Raw genomic sequence first — 12,462 nt, 5'->3', positions numbered from 1 at the left:
TTCTGGCATGTGGGCAAAGAGAAATGTGGCGGAGGGCGCTCCTTTTTCTGCCCTTCAATGGTCCGGATGGGGGAGGGGGCTGGCTGTTGAGCAACTGCTCCGGAGACACTCCAGAAGCCGAGATGAACATATGCCTCTTTCTAACAATTGGCCTGGGAGCCATCCAATAGATGGAGGGCGGATCCGCCACCTCCCGGATCCGGAGCCTTCCGCAGAGACGCTGTCGCGGTTTCCAGACCCTCTCCCGAGCGGGGGCTGAGGGGGAGGGTAGGTCGGAGGTCCAAATTAGCAAAACACAATTCGAAAGCCCGGGGTCGCTCACGTCAGGCAAACACCAAGATGGCTTGAGGGTGTATTTCACAAGCAAACTTTGTAGGGTTTTAGGGTCCCGATAGATCCCGCCTTTTATCAGAAGGAAACTGGGCACGACCTACAATCTTTGTGCAAAGTGAGAAAGTGCAAGGATGGTGTGTGGGATGTGATTGTTACTGGGGTTTGTGTTGAGGCAGGGTGAGGGGAAGGAAGGGAGACAGGCAAGATAGCTTTGGGGGCTGGGGAATGGGTTTACCTGGCGTCCAGAGCACTGGCCCCAGCTTACTCCAGGCGTCAAGGAAGGGCCTTGATCTGTCCCTCTGTTTGCTCCTCATCTTTACGTCAGTAAGCCAGTCAGTCCATCGACAAACAGAACTTTGTTCAAAGAGCAAATGCAGGGCACTTTGGGGTACTAAAGAAAAAGAATAAGAAAGAAAGAAAAGAAGAGAAAAAGTGGGAAAGAAAGAAGAAAAGGAAAAGACCTTTAGGTCTTCAAATCCAATTAAGAAGACAGAACACATACACAGTGAAAATGACTTCATGACATTCCCTCCCCCCTTTTTTCTTAACATCAGGACTTTTAAAAAAGAGCATGTTTTATAAACACTGTAAACTGAGTAGTTATTGCTGAAAGGGGCCAAGAAAAGAGAGTTTGGTAGAAGGGTAGTCCTGGTGGCCTTCCTGTAAGAGGCGAGATGGGAGCTTGTTGGCCAGGAGGAGCATGACTGAAATGAAGCAGAAGACCCGGACCGAGGAGATTTGTAAGATAACATCCTAACCCGAGAAAGATGTGCTCCTAATGCAAAATGTTATTCTTATTACCTGGAATGATTATATAATGATAATAAAATAACTTGGCATACTGGGAACGCAGGAGTCGTCCCCGCGAGCCCCGGGGCAAGCTCTTCATACCCTGCTGCCTGCTCTTGGCCTTTCGGCTGTGCCTCGTGAGCTGCACCTGGCCCCACGATCCGTGACTTATCTCCACGTCGCAACCCGCCAGCCTCCTTCAGCCCTGGATAACCACAAGAGAGAATCCCTTGAACCCAATCCCAGCTCAGGTCTTCGAAGGAAGCCACCGCTGCGGGACGGATAGGCCCTCCAAGAAGCTCTGCCTGGAATCTGGCGACTTTAAGGGGAAAGGGACCCCCAGCCTCGGCCCTTCAACCAGGGAGATGGTGCAGCCCAAAGGGAGCAGACAGACTCCGAGAAAGCCCTGCAGAAAACCCAAATCGTGCCCCTTGGACCCCGTCCCTTGTTCGTCCTCCTCCCCCAGGTCATTTCCTGAGCCCATAGCTCTCCCCCCAACTCCCTGAAGCCCGCTCTGACCACCCTCTAGATTTAGGTCAGAAAACAGACACTAACAGCTCTCCCTCGCCTCAGCGAAATTACTAAGTGGAATTTATTGGGCAAGTCCATGCAGGGCGGTGGGGAGAGACTGTGCCCGGGGCCCGGGCCCCCGCCCGCTTTAGAAGCGCAGGCGTCGGCCGGGGGCTCGGGGCTCGGGGCGACCACGGCCTGGGCCCGCCAGCCGCACCCCGGGAGCCGTGGCCGGTCCCCGGCGCCGCCGGACCCGCGGAGCCGCTCGGACTCCGTTCCCCAGCCGGCCCTTCGCTTTCACACGATCCGCGGTGACTGCACCAGCTCGAGCGCCTTTAAAGGGCCACACACGCCAGCCGCCGCTATAAAATGTTCCCAGCGGCACAGCTGCAGAAGGGGCACCGCTGAGCTGCCGAGAAGAGGCTCGCTCCGCCCGGCTGCCCGCCCACAGCCCGCCGGAGAAGGGTCGTTCCTGGCGAGGAGGAAGAGGGCTGAGGAAGGCGCAGCACCCGCTCTGGCCCTCGGTGAGTATCCAGTTCAGATTTTGCCACCAACTCGCCCACGAGCCAGGACATGTGCTAATAATGCCCTAAGCCGGTTATAAAGACGTGGAAATTGGGAGGGGGGGAGAGAAAAAGGGGGAAAAGGGTCTGTCCTTCCTGGGATTCCTAGCCGAGGCCAGCCTGCTCCCGTGTGCGTGTGCGTCAGGGCTCTCCGGGCGGCAATGGGGGCTTGAGACCCGGTTCCCCCGCGCCGGGAAGGGAGCGCGGTGGCTGCTACCGCCACCGCCACCGCCACCGCCCCGGAGTCAGGCGCCGAAGCTGCGGGCGGGCGGGCGGGCACGGGCGCGGGCCGGGGCTGCTTGGCGCGGCACGGTGAGGTGCGGCGGCGGCGCGGCGCGGTGGTGCGGGCTTTTCCCAGGCGCCCCGGGGTCGGGTGGCCCTGAGCGCGACCGGCTCGCGGCGGCGGTGGCGGCGTGCGTGCCAGGGGCTGGGGGCTCCGCCGCTGCGCCCGCGGCTCACCAGGCTCCGCGCTTCCCTCTCTCCAGGGCAGGCGGCTTCGCGGAGGTAAGCCGGGCCGCCCGGTAGGGCGGTGGGCTGGGCGGCTGGGCCGGGGACTCCAGCGGAGCGGGCGCAGGGAGCGGGCGGGGGCCGGGCGGGCCGGGGGTCTTTGGGGGACTTGTTTTCTGTTTGAAAGCTGCTCTGCTGGGGGGGCGGAGGGGCCGCCGCCCGCCCGCCCGCCAGCCAGCGAACCGGCTCGCTCGCCAGCGCGCCCGCCTGCCGGCCGGCCGGGCCAAGCGCCCGCTTCTCCTGGGGAGACAGCAGCACCTTTTCTCCCCGCGCCCGCGCTTTCTCCAGCTTGGCTTCCACCGACTTTGCTAATCGCCCGGACCGCATGTGGACGCTCCGGCTCTGGGGCTGCACAAAGCTCAGGTTTCCTTCGGGGTCTGAAGGCGAGAGGGGCTTTTCGGACCGAGTTCAGCGGAATTGAGGGATGGAAGTTAGAGAATTTGGGCAACTTGCCTCTACTGCCTGGTCGACCTCTGCTCTCCCCCACACTCACGCCCCCCTCCCCTACGCACACACACGCACACACCCCTCTGCCTATAAACGCCGGCGGCGGGGCCGGGCCGCGCACGGACTCCCTGCCTCGCCAAGCGCCGGACTTGGAGGCAGACAGACCTGGCTGCGAATCCCGGCTCCGCCACTTTCTAGCGCTGTGACCTTGGGCAAGTTACCGAACCTCTCCGAGCCTCTCACTCTTCTCGTAGCGGAGTGATAGCACTGACCACAGGCGACTTGGCTAGGGGGTAGGCTCAGCCCGCGGCCGCGTCGGGTGCTCTGCGGGCGCTCAGTAAGTGTTGGTGAGGCGCGGGAGTGGCCGCAGCCGGCGCCGGAGTGCGCCCCCGCGCGCGGTAGCACCGCGGGGCCCCAAACTCGCCGGGGAGGCCGAGACCCCGGGCCCCTCCCCGCCTGTCTATCCTGTCTCCACGATCGGTTCCTGATACGGCACTCGCGGGATCGGACGCTCGGGGCCCTGGCGGCCTGGGTGCTCGCGGTCCACCGTTCAGGGATGCTCCCGGCCGCCCCCAGCTCCAGCGGCTCCACCTGGGATGTGGCGAGGAGGGCGGCCGAGCTGTCCGCAAACAACGGGCCTTTAGTTTTCAGGTGGCGAAACTGACTGGTCTGGTTAGAGCGCATCCAAGCCAAGCCGCAGTACTGTTTGGATTTTTAAATTTCTCCTGAGTGAGAAAATAGCAATCGAGATGGAGCCATCCGGTTGGTGCCATTTTAACTTTTGGTCCCCCAACAGGTCAAAGACGCGACCCCCCTACCTGCCTCTCCCTTCTCTCTTCTTCCTCTCCCTTTCCCACCCTCATCTAGGCGATAGGGGGCTGCCGGCCCACGGGACGGTCTGTGAAGGAGGGCGGGCTGCGGGACCGGGAACTGGTGGCCCGGGCCCGCGAGGCACCCGCAGGAGACGAGGCACTTGTTGCTCTGGGTTGCCCAGCCGTCTCTCGCAGCTGTTTCGCAGTGGTCGGCTCGAGGCTTGGAGAGAGAGCTGGGACGTTTCTGTGCTGCCACGTTTTGCCTTCGAATGGGCTGGGTGGCAGAGGGGAGACGAAATCGGGGAAGCAGGGGCAAGGATTCCGATCGAGATGCGGTTGCCTCTTCAGACGGATACAACAACACTTACTGAGCGCCTATGGAGCACAGACCCAGGCCGGGGGTCGGGGCTGGTGGAGGGGGAAGCGGCGATGGGAGGCAACAGATCTGAATGGAAACAGGGTCCTGCCTAGGGGAGCTCACAGCCTGAAGGGGGAGACGTGGTAAAATGGTCTTCCCCAGGAACTGATATCAGAACAGAGATACTTTTCTCTTGCACTCCCTCTCTCTTTTTTCCTTTTTCTTTTTTTCCTCCTCTTTCTGTTTCTTTTTGTTGTTGCTGCTGTTTGTTTGTTTTTTTCTTATGCACATTCGGGTACTTGGTAGCATAAAGAAAGAAGAAAGGCTGGATAGGAACAGGAAAGGATGGACAGCCACCCCCCTCCCGACATTTTTCTTAGGACATGAAAATTGCTTGATACTGAAGGTGCTGGGCTCTTGAAGACGACATGGATTAGATTCCTTGTCTTGTAATCACTGGCTTGAAATATTCTCTGGTTGCCTCAGAGAAGAAACAGGGCTCCAATCAAGCAGTGGTGGCAGACCCAGCAACCGATTGTTTTCTTGTGTTTTCTGCCCCCCTTCCTTTTTCTATTTTTCTTGCCTCCCTCCCCTACAAGTAAGCGGTGCAGAGATGATAAAGAGGGGTAGTAAGTGCCCACTTTCTAGAAGGGTCTGAGCAGATTCTTAATGACCACTGGGGGAGGGAGGTGTCACAGAGAATTCTAGCCTTGTTGGAAAGATTAGAGACTTTTGAAGATGCTGAAGATTCTTTGGGCCAGGAGGTATTTATAAATATGACATTCTACATCTCTAATTCATCATGAAGGCTAGAATATATGGGGCTTTAAAAAAAAGCTTCTGGGAAAATAACTTTAGAGTCTTCAGAGATTGTTTATTATTATTATTTTCTGGTTTGGGGAGATTCTTTTCCCTTCATCCCCTTATCTTATCCCTTTGGCATTTGACCTAGGGGATCATTTCTTCAGGAGCCATTTGAATCATTCTAGGTATGATGATTTGGCCAGCGGTCAGATGAGGCATGTGGGCACAGGAGTGCTGGCTCCTGCTCCCTTAGCCACTGCCACCTGATGGGAAAGCTGTTGAACCTCTGTACCTCAGTTTCCCTCCGGGAAGAATTATGCCCACCTGTCACTACAGATGAGTGTGTCTGGGCTCAGAGCAGGTGTCCTGGGAAAACCAAGTGCTGCTGCCAGGTCTGTCTTGGAGGGGGCTTGTGGTGTGGAGGAAATTGAGACATCTCTAGCTGCTCTCTGGCTACTTCAGAGCCCCCAGACTACCCTGATCATCCCAGCTTCTCTCACACGAAACCATGGCTGAGGCAGGACTTTGGAGCCCCATGACATTTGCTTTGGGGACCTATTCCTTCTCTGGGTAGCAGCCCCCAGCTTTCTAGGTCTTCCTCGCCCTGACGCCTTCCTACTTTCTCCCAGTTCTGGTGGAGACCTAAATGCCTCCAATCTGAATGCCTGTGGCCCTTTGAGACAGTGTGCTACTTACTCAGGGACATTGCTGTCCTCAGAATCAGGAAGAGTGCACCCCACTTGGGGCTCTGACATCACTGGCATGAGGAAACGGTCATATGTGTCCCCTCTTGGTGATGTGGGTAGCTGGCTGTCTGGGCAGCACCTGGCCAAATCTAGCACCTTTCCTGCCTCAGGCAAAAGTTCCAACTGGATCTCCTCCCTCTGCTCAGGTGGTCTCTGGTCTTGGGTCTAACCCGTCACCATCCTTGCCTTGTAGCTGTGTGGAATGGCCCAGCTTTGGGCTTTGCTAGTACCTGCTTGGTCAATAAAGCCTTTGCCCTTATTACCTCTTCTCCCTCACATACAGCACAACAGCTCCAGCTGGCAGCATCACCTCCCACCAATTTATCCAACTTCTGCCAAGGCTCTGAAATGCCAACTATGTCGAGGCCTGCACTTGATGTCAAGGGTGGCACCTCACCTATGAAGGAGGTAACTTTTGCCATTTTACAGTCGGAGACACTGGAGCCGGAAAGACAACCAGGCCAGGGCCGCGGCCATGTGGTAGGCCCTCCTGGCTGGGGTATCTGGTGTCCTTTAGCAGACTGGAGACAGCAGGGCTTTCTTGGGAGAGAATGAAAATAGCTTCTACTTAAACATGGTCACTTTGAACCCACTAGGGGTATTGAAAGATGGCAGAGAATGGAGCAGAGAAGCAGAATTTGAAAAAAACTGCTCCATTGTCTCAATGGATTAAAGTGAGGCTGAGAAGAGGGACAATGAGATCCCATTTGTAGAATGGCGAGCTGAAGGCAGAGTCGGGGGACGGAGACGAAAGCAGTGAACTCATTTAGGATGACGGGTGCCCAGCATGAGGACTTAGGCCTGAGCACAGTGCTCGGAGCCAAGGTGGCAGGAGGATACTTGAGCCTAACTCAAGCTAGGAAAGGAGCCTACCTTTCCAGGGGGCCTTCTTGCTACTTCCCCACCACTAGCCCCTGATGAAGCACTTTTTGGGCCTGATGAATGGTGAGGAACAAAGCCTGGAGCAGGGGTACCATACTCTGCCTTTCTCTGTCTTCTAGGATGCCAACCCAGAGATGAGCTCTCTGGCCTACTCTAACCTGGCGGTGAAAGATCGCAAAGCAGTGGCCATCCTGCACTACCCCGGGGTAACCTCGAATGGAACCAAGGCCAATGGGGCTTCTGCTAGTTCCTCGGGATCTCCATCTCCAATAAGCTCTCCTACTGCCGCCCCTCCCACTAAACCCCCACCCTTCAACCTGAACCCCGCCCCTCACCTGCTGGCCAGTATGCAGCTGCAGAAACTTAATAGCCAGTATCATGGGATGGCCGCCGCCACTCCGGGCCAACCTGGAGAGGCAGGGCCCCTGCCAAACTGGGGCTTCGGGGCTCAGGCGGGAGGGGCGGGGTCACTCTCTCCTTCTGCTGGTGCCCAGAGCTCTGCCATCATCGATTCAGACCCGGTGGATGAGGAGGTGCTGATGTCACTGGTGGTGGAACTGGGACTGGACCGAGCCAATGAGCTTCCGGAGCTGTGGCTGGGACAGAATGAGTTTGACTTCACTGCAGACTTTCCATCTGGCTGCTGATGCCAACTGTTCCTAAAGATGGAGGAATAAAGCCACCAATTCTGTTGTAAATAAAAATAAAAGTTACTTACAAGAGATGGTCCAACTGGAGGTGCTCTTCATTGAGGTCTAATGGGGTGTGGCATGGTCTGACATTCTTTTAGCAATTCTGAGACCCATGGTGTGGTTGCCTGAGACCCATGGTGGGGTTGCTGGTGAATAGCTGGGAGGGAGCTGGGCTGGATGGGAGGAATGGGGAAGACCGAGGTGGGGTCGGGGGGTGGGGAGGGGAGGCTCCTCACTGAATTCCTGCTGCCACTGCCATCACCACTGCCATTATATCTCCAGGAGTCCAAGTACCTAGCCTCACTGCCTTAAGACCCCAGGAACACTGTCCTATTCGAGGTTGATGACAGGGGCTGGTTGGGAGCATTCTTGGAAGAAAGGCTGATCCAGACCCTTCTATAGCATCCTGGCCACTTGTGCATCCAAGTCTAAAGGGTTGCCCTAGCCACGTGGCACATGCTTCACCAACTCTAAAAGGCACCCCCACCCCATCTCTAGAACCAATCCAGATGATGCAGTAAGGCCACTCCTTGCCTTTTTGCCCTTGGGCAATAAGTATGACCCAAGAAGGATCCTATGACCTGGGAGCTCAGATTTCTCTGGAAAATTGCAAAAGCTACAGACCGTTAAACTGAGATTTTAGATGCCTTCAAGTCCTTCAGACAGTTGCTCAAGCCCCACCTCCATGCCTGGGACATGTGTCCCCTAACTCTGGCCCACACTGTATGGGGACAGCCCATTTCTCTGAGCTGGCCTCCATTTTAGAGACATAGATCGGAGCTGGGCTCGACAAGGTCAACATTTGGGGATATATCTGTTGCCCTTAGATTAACTGCTGAGGAGGCAGTAGCTTTAGAAGCATGCCAAGTGACAGGACGGCAGCATTGAACTGGATCCCCGCCTTGAGGTGGAAGGGGGCAGGTGGGGGCATGGGGCTGGTGTGGAATCCAGCCCTGTCCTCATTGACACAACCGAAGAGCCTAGAGGCTCCTCTACCCACATTTCAGACTCCCAGAGACATTCTTCCTTGGACACTGTGAAAACTAATCAGCTTTTCAGGACTAGCATGGGGCCTGTCCCCTAGAAAATGCTTTCGAAGGAGCCCACCGAAAGAGGCAAGGCATTGGACTGAGCATTCCCTGAGCATCTGCTCTGGGCCAGGCACTCTGCTAAGTATCAGGAGCATAAATTAAGGTTTGTACCACTGAGGGAGTCCCCCATCTAGAAGGAGGAAGGCATCAACAAATTACAATAAAACAGTATTTCCTATAACACAGGCGGAAGGTCCTATTCGATCCCAGAAAAGGAAACAGCTCCATCTGCCTGGGAAGTCTGGGGAAAGCTTCCTGGTATTGAACTGGTTCATTTGTTTGTTTTGATATCTCACAAGTAATAAATACATGATCCAATCTCTTTGTGAAAAGTAGAAACTCTACAGATAAAGCGAAAATACCCTTTGACCAGCTCTCTCCCTCAATCCTGATCGCCTCTTGCCCTCCACTGAGGTAGCAACTGTTTATCTGTTTGTGGTGCATCCTCGCTGGCCTTGCTCTGTGCCTTTACACAAAGACTTATCTACCCACAAAAACAATTGGGTTTAAAAACAAGACCAGAGTCAGCCAAAGAAAGAATGAGTGAGGGGTAAAGCTGTTATGTAAGTGCATGTTCATGAAAGGGTCTGTACTAGCTACACAACTGGAGCTTAGCAAGCAGGGTCATAGGGCTGGGACGGGGTGTGAGAGGAGGGGACTAGAAAGAAGTTTGCAAGAGGCTGGGCTCAAAGGGCCTTCTAGGCCAAGCTGGGAGTGCGCCTTTATCCTTGGTACCACCAGCCCTGTGGCTTGTGGAGCCTCTCTGGAAATTTGCAGGAAAGCAAAGAATTAACCAACTTTGATTTTTAGAATGATCCTGCTGAAGGTGTATGGTTAGATTTGTCTAAGGCTGTGAACAGGAAGACATGGGGTCCTAAGGGATCTGGGGAGGCAGGGTGAGCGTGTAGGGTGGTAATCGTTTATTGCTGGAGAAGGGGCATGATGGGGGGGGGCGGACATCACAGAGTACAGTTGGGGGAAGGCAAGGAAGCCTCTGCCCCTGCCCCACCATTTCATGTTCAGGCCTCTCACAACAAGACCAGGCACGTTCATTAGGTCTCCAGGAAATTCCTGAGCCAACTCCAAGCCTCACCCTGGGCCAGGTCCTAGGGGCTAGGAAGCAAGGTTCCCAGATACACACAGGTAAGGAACGTTGCCTACCCACAAGGAGCTTGTAGCCTGGGAGCAGGTGAGGATGTGTAAGCAAGAGTGCCTCCTAGAGGCCAGGAGCTGTGCTGCTCCCTGGGGACAAATGTGGGGGACCCTGTTCCAGCTCTCAAGGAACTCACAGTCCAGTGGCAGAGACAGCCATGGTCTCGAAGGATACATTGTATTTCCATAAGGCAGCAATTGTGTTAGGGGACTGAGGGGAGGGCATGGCCTTCAGGCACAGGGAACAACTAGAGCACAAACTAAAAGATAAATCAGGACATGGTGTAAACCAGAACCAACCGTTAGGAAGCCCATGGCTTTTTCAAGGAAGGGCAGAAAGTGCAGCAGCTTGACTTCCTTGAAGGGCAGAAGGCTGAGAGAAGGTAAGTTAGGATCAGATTTTGCAGTTGCTTCTACTTTATTCCACAAGCAAGGGGAGTATCATTCCACAAACATGGACTGAGCACCTACTATATACCAGGCATGCACAAAGCATCTGGGCATAGGCGACGAGCACATTGCCCTTGCTCTCATGAAGCTTGAAGTTTAGCAAGGAGATCAACAACAGTCAAATAATCATGCAGATCATTAAAACCATAAATCCTGAGAAGTGACAGGAACAAAAGGTATAGGTGCTACGAAAGAGTGCAATGGGGAATTTAATTTCTTTTTAAAAAAATTTTATTGAAATATAGTTGATTTACAATGTGTTAATTTCAGTTGTACAGCAAAGTGATTCAGTTACATATGTAACTTTTTCAGATTCTTTTCCGCTATAGGTTATTACAAGATACTGAGTATAGTTCCCTGTGCTATACAGTAGGTCCTTGTTGGTTACCCATTTTATACATACATAGTACTGTGTATATGTTAATCCCAAACTCCTAATTTATCCCTCCCACCCCTTTCCCCTTTGTTAACCCTAAGTTTGTTTTGTATGTCTGTGGGTCTGTTTCTGTTTTGTATATACATTCATTTGTATCATATTTTTTTAGATTCTACATATAAGCGATATCATACGATATTTGTCTTTCCTTGTCTGACTTACTTCACTTAGTATAATAATCTCTAGATCCATCCATGTTGCTGCAAATGGGGGACTTAATTTCAATTGCAGTATCCAAGAGGGCTTCTGAAGATTTTGAATAAAGGAGTGTTGTGGTCAGAGCTTGCATGAGGAAAATGAATCAGGCTACAGTGTGCATGAAAGATTGGAATTATGGTGATGCTAGAAAGCTGTTACAATGGTCCAGGCAAAAAATAACAAAGACAGGAAATTAGTCTATGATGAAAAAGTAGCATTTCAATGGGAAGTTGTTGTTCAATGATTAGAGAGCTTCACTTTTGATTTTTTTTTTGGGGGGGGCGCTGTGTTGGGTCTTTGTTGCTGCGCAAGGGCTTTCTCTAGTTGTGGCGAGCAGGGGCTACTCTTCATTGCAGCACATGGCCTTTTCATTGCAGTGGCTTCTCTCGTTGCGGAGCACGGGATCTAGGCGTATGGGCCCAGTAGTTGTGGCGCACGGGCTCAGCTGCTCCGTGCCATGTGGGACCTTCCGGGGCCAGGGCTCAAACCTGTGTCCCCTGCATTGGCAGGTGGATTCTTAACCACTGCACCATCAGGGAAGTCCCTAGAGGTTCACTTTTGTAAGATAAAAAAGTTCTAGAACTCTGTTGCACAACAATGTGATAACACTACTGAACTACACACTTAAAAGTGGTTAAGATGGGAATTCCCTGGCGGTCCAGTGGTTAAGACTTGGCATTTTCATTGCTGTGGGCCCAGGTTTGATCCCCAGTCGGGGAACTAAGATCCTGCAAGCTGCGCAGTGCAGCCAAAAAAAAAAAACAAAAGGTTAAGATGGTCAATCCTTTATGTGTTTTTTTACCACAATTTTTAAGTTAGCATTTCAAAGTAGAGAGGAAATGAGGAACTATTCAATAAATGCTTTGGGATGACTGGATGCACTAGCTCATACTGGACACCAAAATTATTTCCAGATGGACCAAAGATTTAAAAATAAAAAATGAGGGACTTCCCTGGTGGTCCAGTGGCTAAGACTCCACGCTCCCAATGCAGGGGGCCCGGGCTCAATCCCTGGTCAGGGAACTAGATCTCACATGCCACAGCTAAGGGTTTACATGCCAGCCACTAAAGATAATGCATGCCACAACTAAAGATTCCAGTTGCCGCAACTAAAAGATCCTTCATGCCGCAACTAAAATAATGATCTTGCATGCCACAAGGAAGACCCCACACACGGCAATGAAGATCCCGCGTGCTGCAACTAAGACCCGGCATGGCCAAATAAATAAATATATATTTTTTAAAAAATGAAACCATAAAAGTACTAGAAGAAAATATGAGGGGATTTAAAAAGAAAATCTTGATATGAGGAGACCTTTCCAAGAATGACACAAAACCCTACATCGAAAAAAAAAGTTTATGGCAAAAAAAAAGAAACAAAAAAAAGTTAAAATCAAAAGGTAAGTGACAGGCTTGAGAAAATATATGCAACTCATAATGAATATGAAAACAACTCTTACAAAGCAAGACGTCAAAGACCTTCAACCCAATATAAAAATGAGCAAATAATAGCAAATAATAGCAAAGTGAAATACAGAAAAAGAAATTTAAATGACTTTAAAACTTATCAAAAGATGCTCAAATTCACTCATACTAAAAGAAATGTATTTTAAAACTACACTAGGGGACTTCTGGTTCCAGAGCAAGATGATGTAGACTCACTTTTCTCTGTTCCTCTTCTTCAAATAGAAC

At 52.6% G+C, this 12,462-nt stretch overlaps 1 protein-coding gene across 3 annotated transcripts; it reads left to right on the top strand.

Moving 5' to 3' along the window:
• Positions 1–1,702: 1,702 nt before the first annotated feature.
• CITED1 (Cbp/p300 interacting transactivator with ED-rich tail 1) lies at positions 1,703–7,479 on the top strand. Of its 3 annotated transcripts, none has more exons than XM_027099630.1 (3): positions 1,703–2,156; positions 6,153–6,277; positions 6,871–7,475. In XM_027099630.1, exons 1-3 carry the CDS (start codon positions 1,730–1,732, stop codon positions 7,396–7,398), a joined length of 1,080 nt encoding a protein of 359 aa, XP_026955431.1. In that variant the 5' UTR covers positions 1,703–1,729; the 3' UTR covers positions 7,399–7,475. The 3 variants fall into 3 exon arrangements, with proteins under 3 accessions (XP_026955431.1, XP_026955434.1, XP_026955432.1); XM_027099633.1 differs by lacking the exon at positions 1,703–2,156 and adding an exon at positions 2,198–2,699 and having other exon boundaries at positions 6,871–7,479; XM_027099631.1 differs by lacking the exon at positions 1,703–2,156 and adding an exon at positions 3,713–3,911.
• The last annotated feature ends 4,983 nt before the right edge of the window (positions 7,480–12,462 follow it).

The sequence above is a fragment of the Aethalodelphis obliquidens genome, unplaced genomic scaffold (assembly GCF_003676395.1).
Source record: "Aethalodelphis obliquidens isolate GAN/ISIS:26980383/991018 unplaced genomic scaffold, ASM367639v1 scaffold135, whole genome shotgun sequence".
In the NCBI taxonomy this organism is placed as follows: Eukaryota; Metazoa; Chordata; class Mammalia; order Artiodactyla; family Delphinidae; genus Aethalodelphis; species Aethalodelphis obliquidens.
This window is presented reverse-complemented; position numbering and strand designations above follow the sequence as displayed.